At 44.1% G+C, this 8929-nt stretch overlaps 1 protein-coding gene across 2 annotated transcripts in view; it reads left to right on the forward strand.

Annotated features, from left to right (window-relative positions):
* The window catches only part of SENP5 (SUMO specific peptidase 5), a 54023-nt gene extending 45463 nt beyond the window's left edge, over positions 1-8560 (forward strand). For both annotated transcript variants that reach the window (XM_073626318.1, XM_073626317.1), the window contains one exon: positions 8011-8560. In XM_073626318.1, the coding sequence (XP_073482419.1) occupies positions 8011-8121 (111 nt within the window). In that variant the 3' untranslated portion in view covers positions 8122-8560. The remainder of the gene's footprint in view (positions 1-8010) is intronic.
* Positions 8561-8929: the final 369 nt, after the last annotated feature.

Here is an 8929-nt window from a genome sequence, read left to right on the forward strand (position 1 = left end):
AGTGTGAAAGGGGTCTTACACTGTACAACCCTGTCTGGCAGAGGAGACCTGATTTTTCTGCTGCATCTCAGTAATACGGGTTCCCCCCAATATGTGACTGGAAAGTAAAATGAGACATAACAGGCTTCTAATCTTTTGGCAGTCTGCTCTTATCTTATCCTGGTGTTATACTGCTTAGGCTGCTTGTCCCTGTTCCATTCTCAGCTCTGCTGTAAAGGGACTACCAAGGTATCACACCGATCCAAATTAAGGCACTTACCTTCTTGTATTTAAAAAATACATTCAAGGGTGTGTTAATGAACATAAGGTGTATATTTTGTATCTTCCTGAAGTTCAGGTTTAAAGCACGTCTGTCATCTTACTTCATATGCATGTGATAACAGATTTAGGCTCACATTTTCGGTGAAAGTGCGTTTTTATTTCTGTGCATGTTTGAGCAATATATGTATACCTCATATATGCTCTGATTTAAGGCTTGATATTAGAATTTCTTTGCCATATATCATGGTACACAAAGCAGCTTTTAGTAATCCTTTGTAACAGGTTATTGCACCATGTACACTGGCAAAGTAACAGGAAGTCCTTTCCTAGGTATAACCCCTTCCCTGTAAGAAGGGCATCAGTTTCTTTGTCAGTGTCTGAAGGTGATGATCACTGTTGGGTATCTGGTAGAATCATGTAGAGAACTGCGCAACAGTGACTATCGCCTTCGCATAGGGACAGAGAAACTAAAGACCTTCCTACAGGGGATAGGAGATTTTTGTTACTTTGCCAGTGTCCATTCAACTGTATAGGGTAGGGTGGATAACCCTGTTCGTATTTGTTGTTGTGACTTCGATGAGGATTTATTTTTTTATTTTTTTGCCTGGGGGGGGGGGCATTGGGGTATTGCAGCTGGACTGGTGAGTGCCCCGGAAGCCCTGCACAATCTACCTGTTAGAGTGAATTCAGACATAGTGCGGTGACAGGCGTTTTACTGCAGTGCAAGGTCACATAAAATTGTTTCTTGTGTGTCCCATTTCCCAAAACGTCTTTCAGGACAATACCCGAGAGATCATGGTTCCTCCTCCCACAGGAAACGCCTCATCAATCAAATCTTTATCAGGAGGCCTCTACGTTGCTTCCATCAGTTTTTTTTGTTTCCTCCAGCCGGTGGGACACCTCGGGGAGCCAATGATCTCTCAGGGCTTTCCTGGGAGACGAAAGGTTCTCACTTGTTAAATTTTTTTTTTAAGGAGAGTGATCCTCCCACTTGCCTCCTGCTGGACGGTCCCGTGGGCTCCCTCTTTCATGCTCAGGGAGAGCCTGTATGGCCTGGGTGTGCTGCCCTTTTTTATCTCAGATGGGCGGTTTGCTGCAGTTCCCCGCTGGCCGCCCGCATCGTGGGGTGGCGGTGGTGCATTGCTGAGCAGCCGCCATTTTTCTGGTGGCCGAGGAGAGCCCTCGGCTACGTCCTGTGTAGTATATAGGAAGAGGCAGCACTTCTGGGTCGGCGTGCAACTTAATTTCCAGCCGCAAGTGTAGGGGGACAGGTTTAACAGGATCACCTTGTGCCTTCTTAAGCTTCTGGTTCCAGGTCGGCAGCGGTTTTGAATTTGGAACCGACTTTCTTTAACCACGTGTCCGCAGTGCACTCTGCTATGGAAGACAATGCAGCGGATAAGGGGGCATTATCCGCTGCACCAGCAAGGCCAAAGTAAGGGACTGTGTCCTTTGTTACTCTGGGCCGTTTTCTCCTGTGGGGTCACCCACCCTTCCCCCCCATCTCCCTGGGAATGTATAGTGCAGTGGCTAGTGGGTTAGCATTTCTGCCTAGCAGCAGAGGGACTCCACAAAAAGGTGGTGGTGGCATGCTTGGGCACAGGGAAGTAAGAAGCTTTTCTTTCCTAGTGCACCTGGGTGTTTTATTTCTGCTGTGCAGCAGTTTTTTAGTGTGGTCCTTTTTTTTTTTTTCTTCTGTTTGTCCAGGACAAAAGTTCTGTTAAACCAGTCAAGAGAAGGTGCCCTGTCTGCAAAGAAAAAATAAGCAAAGCTTGGACTAAATCACTATGTGCAGATTGCATTTTAAATGTAGTCAGGGAGGAGTCTCCATCCATTTGTGGCGATCTAGTTACCACTATTAAGGATGAGCTCCGTGCCACCTTTCAAGCATTTAGGTCAAAACTAAGAAGAAACCCAGGGCTCTGCAATCATCTTCAGAATCCCAAGGGGGCTCCCTAATACTGGCAGGGGGTGCGATCTCTCAGGACACTTCCCAAGAACCTGCTTCCCTCGCTACAGGTGGAACAGATTCTGAGGAGGAGGAAAATTAAGCAAATACCGCCTCTAAATACAAGATGTCACTAGAAGAGGTTGGAGGACTCTTGAAAGTAATCCATGCTACGTTGGGGATAGAGGAGGAAAAGAAGGAGCTCTCCCTGCATGACCGCATGTATGCAGGTTTGGGAGACTCAAAAGGCCGTACTTTTCCGGTCCATTCAATAATCTCAGGACATGATTAGAAAAAAAATGGATGCAACCTGAAAAGAAGCCGTTTTTTTTTCTCGGGCTCACAGGAGAAGATTCCCGTTTGAGGAAAATCCAGACTGTCTGGAACAAGGTTCCAAAACTGGATTCCACCTTTTCACAGGTCTCAAAGTCAACTGACCTTGCCTTTTGAAGATATGGGCACACTGAAGGAGCCCATGGATAAAAGGATGGACCTGCTTCTTAAAAGAGCCTGGCAATCACTGATGAGCCATCTGAAACCAGCAATGGCAACAACCTGTGTTGCTAGGAATTTGGAACACTGGATTAACCAGATGAAGGTCCATGTTACGGTGAATTCCCCGAAACAGGAGATACTGGAGTCTTTTTCAACCTTGTCTGCAGCAGTATCATACATTGCAGATGCCTCAGCAGAATCTATACACATCAGCCAGGTCAGCAGCATTAACGTACTCTGCTAAGAGGGCCTTATGGCTAAAAACCTGGCCAGGGGACGCTGCATCAAAAGTAGGGGATTTGCTGTTAAGTTCTGAACTGGAATCCATTCTTGACCAAACAGCTAATTAAAAAGAAGTCGTTTCAGGTCAGAAAGAAGCAGGTGCAGACCCATGATCGGTCTCAAAAAGGGCAGCAGGAAGGAAAAACGCAGAGCAAGAGGAAGCCATGGCCTTTCCAGAAGGCCAAAGGTAGAAGTGGAGTGCTCTTCAATCCTCCTGCAACCTCCGGAAAACCGCAATGATTCCCCCCCCCCCCCCCCGGTCGGGGGAAGACTCCAGGAGTTTCTTCCTCAGTGGAGAGGCATTACATCAAACCAGTTTATTGTAAACATGCTCTCCCAGGGATACATGATAGAATTCATGGAAGAACCTCCAAAAAGATTCTTGGTGACAAACGTCCCAAGGGATCCGGCCATGAACTCCCTAATCCATTAACTGAAATCCCAGAGAGTCATTGTTCCGGTCCCTACAGGGGAGTTCTTCCAGGGTTTCTACTCGCATGTATTTCTTGTTCAGAAACCCTCAGGAAAGTTCCGTCCCATCCTAAATCTCAAGATGCTAAATCGGTAGAGTACAGAAGATTTCGGATGGATTCCATTTTCTCAGTAAAAAAACACCTGAACCAAGGGTGCTACATGGCATCAATAGATTTGCAGGATGCCTATCTCCACATTCCTATTGCCACCAGGTACCAGAAATATCTGAGGTTGGCACTGAAAGTAGGGAAGAAGGTGGTACACCTGCAATTCAGGGCACTCCCATTTGGCCTGTCATCGTCCCCAAGAGTGTTCATGAAGGTAATGGCTGAAGCGTTGGCACCTCTGTGTCTAGAAGGAATCTCAGTGATTCCTTATCTGGAATACCTGCTGTTTTTTGCTCAAACCAGAGAAGTGTTTCAGAAGAACTTGGTCAGAGCCCGTGCTCACTTAGAACCCATAGGATGGATCTTAAACCTCCAGAAGTCAAATCTGATTCCCTCGCAGGAGGTGTTATTCCTGGGTTTCCGTATCAACTCATTGGAGCAAAAGATTTTTCTTCCAGAAGAAAAACAGAAAAAGTTGGTAAAAGTGGTGTCATTATTACAGTCCAGGCACTTTCTATCCATCAGGAAGATCATGTCAGCATTGGGAACCCTGACCTTTTCCATATCGGCAATTCCGTGGGCAAGGCTCCACTTCAGACCTCTGCAGAGTTTTTGTTAAAAACCTGGGACCACCAGCAGGAGTCGCTGGATTCGCTAGTGAAGATCCCCACCACGGTGAAAAGTAGTCTTTGGTGGAAGAACCAGACAAGGTACTCAGCAGGTCTGTTATGGTTCTTCCCAGTCCAAGTAAGGTTGGCAACGGATGCCAGCTCCTGGGGTTGGGGGGCTCACATGAGCGGTCGGTGGGCTCAGGGCCATGGTCCACAAGAGAAGCGGTAAGGTCCTCAAATTGGAGGGAACTAAAGGCAATAGAAATGGCCTTACTATCATTTGCAGAAGTTCAGGGACTGCATATACAGATCCTGTCGGACAACGCCACGGCGGTGGCCTACATAAACAGACAGGGGACACCAGAAGCAGAGTTCTTCAGTGCCTAGCAGGAAATTTTCTAAGATGGGCAGAGCTCCATACTATCCTTATCCGCGGTCCACCTAAAGGGGACTTTAAACAGGGTGGCGGACTTCCTCAGCAGGAACCAGGTATACGAAGCAGAGTGGCGATTGAACCCAGATGTCTTCCATATGATAGTGAAGAAATGGGGGCGGCCAAGAGTGGATCTCTTTGCGACTCAGGAAAATACACAGGTGCCTCTCCATCTCCTTGAGCCAGAAACAAGTCATCCCTGGGGGTAGATGCTCTGGCACACAGTTGGAAATTTCACCTCTGCTATGCCTTTCCCCCTTTTCAGCTTATCCCTCAGGTCATAACAAAAATCCGGAAAGAGGATACTCTCTTCTGGCCCAAAAGGGCTTGGTTTTTATCCCTTCTACAAATGCAACTCGAACCGTATTGGCACCTTCCGTTGAGACAAGACCTGCTGATACTAGGTCCCCTGCTTCACCTTGAAGTAGCAAAGCGAAAACTCACAGCTTGGCTTCTGAGGAGCAGCTTTTGAGGAGAAAAGGTTTTTCAGATAGGTTGGTTGCTACCCTCCTATCTAGCAGAAAGAGTGTTACCAGAGCAATATATGCCAAAGTTTGGAAAGTTTTCAACTCCTGGTGCACAGCATCCAGCAGATCCTTAAGAGATTGCCTCTATCCTGGAGTTCCTGCAAGAAGGAGCGGATAAGGGCCTAGCTGTCAGTACCCTCAAAGTTCAAGTTGCTCCACTGGGGGTATTCTTGGAAAAATCAATTTCATCAGAACCCCTAGTGATCAGATTTTTTAAAGCCCTCACCCGGTCCAGACCGGTGGTGATCTGAAGCTGTCCAATGTGGGACTTATCCGTTGTTCTACAGGCCCTGACCAGGGAACCTTTCAAACCCATTAATTTAACCTCCCTGAAGTTGATTACTTTGAAAACAGTCTTTTTTTTTTTTTAGTGGCTATAACGACAGCTCGAAGAATTAGTGAGCTGCAAGCCTTGTCAGTCAGGGAGCCATTTTCTTTCTATTTTTTCAGACCGAATTGTTCTGAAGACGGATCCTATTTTTTTTACCGAAGGTTGCTTCGGTCCAAAACTAAGTTTAGGAGATAAATTCTTCTTATGTTTTAATCCATCAGGTAAGAAGGAAGAATTCCATACCTTGGATCTTAAAAGAGCAGTCTTAAGTTACCTGGAAGCCACTAAGGACTTTTGACGTTCAGACGCATTATTTGTTTTATTTGCTGGTAGTCAAAAATGAAGACAAGCTACCAAAGGAACCATTACCAAATGGTTGAGAATGGCTATCTCAGAGGCCTATTCTCTTACAGGCCAGGAGAGTCCAGTTGGTATTTGGGCTCATTCTACAAGAGCTTTGGCGGTGAGTTAGGCAGAAAAAGATGGTGCCACCCTCGAACAAATCTGTAATGCAGCTACTTGGACGAGTTTGACGTCCTTTGCCTGTCATTATAGGTTAGACCTCCTGACAGCTGGGGACCAGGCTTTCAGAAGGAACGTCTTGCCAGCGGTTGTCCCTCCCTAAATGGGGCAAGTCTCGATTATTCTCTCGGGTGCTGTCCTGAAAGACGTTTTGGGAAAAGTCAAGTTAGACTTACTGGTAACTTGTTTTCCAATAGTCTTTCAGAACAGAAGTAACCCACCCTTTTATTCTGTTGCTGTAATACTATGATATAACTGTCGCTTATGTGTTGCAGCCGGGGCTGGAGGTTCTCTACAAACAACTGATGGAAGCAATGTGGAGGCTTCCTGATAAAGATTTGATTGATGAGGTGTTTCCTGTGGGGGAGGAGTGCTGTCCTGAAAGACTATTGGAAAACAAATTACCGGTAAGTCTAACTTGACCTTTTCACTGCAATGCAGTACAGAGTTGCGTTAAAATGCAGACATGCTGCATTTTATCACAGCGTACTGTACAACAGCACAGTGCGCCGCGCTGCTGTACAGTGACATGCATGGTGTACTTGTATACACTTCAAATAAAGTTTTTGGACCAAAGAAAAAAGGGGGGAGCTGTGTGTGATGTGCTGAATCTCACACCACACTGCCCCCTACCACTGTCGGGAACGGACAGGTGCCAGAGAGGTTCATGTGTGAACTGGCTCTAAGAGCCCAGTCCGACAACACCTGGCTCTGGCTTACATAAATCATTCATCATCCTGTCTTGGGCCAAACTGCATGTTCCTGCTTTCACATTCCCGCAGTGGAAAAATGTCAGACAACCACCTTTTTGTCTTTTGTGGGAGTGGGCTCTTCGTCCAGAGGTGCTCAAGGAGATCTGTCAACAGTGGGACAAACCAGATATGGACCTTCTGTTCTACAACTTCCTCCGTGTCTGCTTCACAGGATTAGAGCGGAGGGAATACTGGTTATTCGAATTGGCCCAGCGTGCCCCAGGAGAACATGGTATTCTGACAATTGGTTTTATGTTTTACTGAAACCTCAATTTGAACCTATTGCAGACCTTCCTTTGGTGCTTTTGATGCAGAAGGTTATTTTTCTGGTTGCCATTACTTTGGCTCGTGGGGTTTCAAAACTGGCAGCTCTTTCTTGTAAGGAGCCATTTCTCATGTTCAATGAGCCATTTCCCCCCCCCTCATGTTCTGTGCTTTGAGACATCCCAGTTTGTAAGGATTACTAAACCTCTGTATCCCATGATGTATAACAAGAAATGTATTTTACAAGTAAGCCAAAAGTCCAATTTTTTTTTTCTTAAACATGCTGCTTAAATGTTGGATGTAAACCTTATAGGGATAAAATGTGAAAAATATACAAAGACCGATAATGGGGTTATTGTGTCAAATGCAACTTCAAATTCAAATGTTTGTCCTCCCAAAAAAAAAAAAAAATTGATATACATGACCATGATCTAATGACAATGGAGCAGCAAAGGGCTTTTAGGGAAGCCCTGGTCGGCAAAGATGCCCCTCCGTTGTTTATGGATAGCTTTAAAGGATAAGTTCACCTTTTCAAAAAAAATAATCAATTCTCTTTTTGTAAGTAAAAAAATGATCAACAGATCATGGGTGCTATGCAGAGCTCTGGCAGACTCTTTGCGTAAGCTGTTTACTCGTACCTCATTTGAGCATTTCGTTACACACTGACAGGAACTTTCAATGGACTACCACAGCGCTGTCGGTAGTTGTAGTTCCCCATTCACAGGACACTGAATGAGTGACACGTTTTTTTTTTTTTTTAAATTGTGCCAGCAGACACCGGGAGAAGATCCCTGGTCTGCTGTCACAGCCGGGGATCTGTGCATGCATAACATGTTACATGTCCCTCCCTGAATATAGGTGTAAATATGTTATGAAAGGTGAACTTATCCTTTTAAACTTGATGCAGCACACGCATCAAATTTTGATTTAATTGAGGGCCCTTGTATGTTGGCTTTCCATTTTTAACTTTTTTATTTTATTTATTTTTTACCCCCAATCATAGTATTGCAAGTGCCTCGCTCTTGAACAGCCTTTCCAGTTCTCCCAAGAAGACATGCCTCGTGTGCGGAAGCGGATTTACAAAGAACTTTGCGAATGCAGACTTATGGATTAAACATCAAAGCTGCTCTTTCTTGACCTTTTGGAAAAGTTCAAGCTCTACTTGAATTACTGAATACTTCCACAACTTTAAAACCATGATTTTAGAAGGGTGGATAACCCTCCATCGTTACCTCAGATGTTTAATTTTCTTGGGACATTAAAATGGTCAGCATCACATAGCTGACGCTGAAATATTTGTGGCTTCAGTTTGTTTTGTGTATTTAATATTTATTATGTAAGCATGAAAATATGCAGACGCATGCAGCAGTAAAACAGAACTGTAGATTCAATGCACCTTTGACTTGTAGATAAGTTACAAAGAAAGTTTTAATTTTAATGAAATGTATAAAATTAGCAGGTACATTTTCCTGTAAGCTAAAAAATCTGTATTTACTTGTAAATGTTATTCCTGTGGAAAAAAAATATCATGCATTACATATATTTTGACCAGACCTGTTTATATTTACATTTTGTTCCATCTTTTATAGGTATTTGCAACACTTGTTTGCAAACATGTATTTTAAGAGATTTTCTTCTGCCTTACCCATAGTGCTCTTTCAGTTTATTTTTGTGTGACTAAATCTAATTTTCTTTTTTTTTTTTTTTTCATGAAAGTTAATACAGATTAAAACAGGATCTGCAGGAAGTTCTTTTTTTTTTTTTTTTTTTTCCAAACCGTTTTTTCTGATCGGCATGTTTTATATTGTAATATATAAACATTTTGTTAGAATATATAAACGTTAATCTAGAGCTCAAGCCAAAAAAAACTTTTTTAGTTTTGAATAGTGTAAAGAGTGAGTCAGGTGTTAATGCGCTTTGTC

Source organism: Aquarana catesbeiana, linkage group LG04 (assembly GCF_042186555.1).
Source record: "Aquarana catesbeiana isolate 2022-GZ linkage group LG04, ASM4218655v1, whole genome shotgun sequence".
Taxonomy (NCBI): domain Eukaryota; kingdom Metazoa; phylum Chordata; class Amphibia; order Anura; family Ranidae; genus Aquarana; species Aquarana catesbeiana.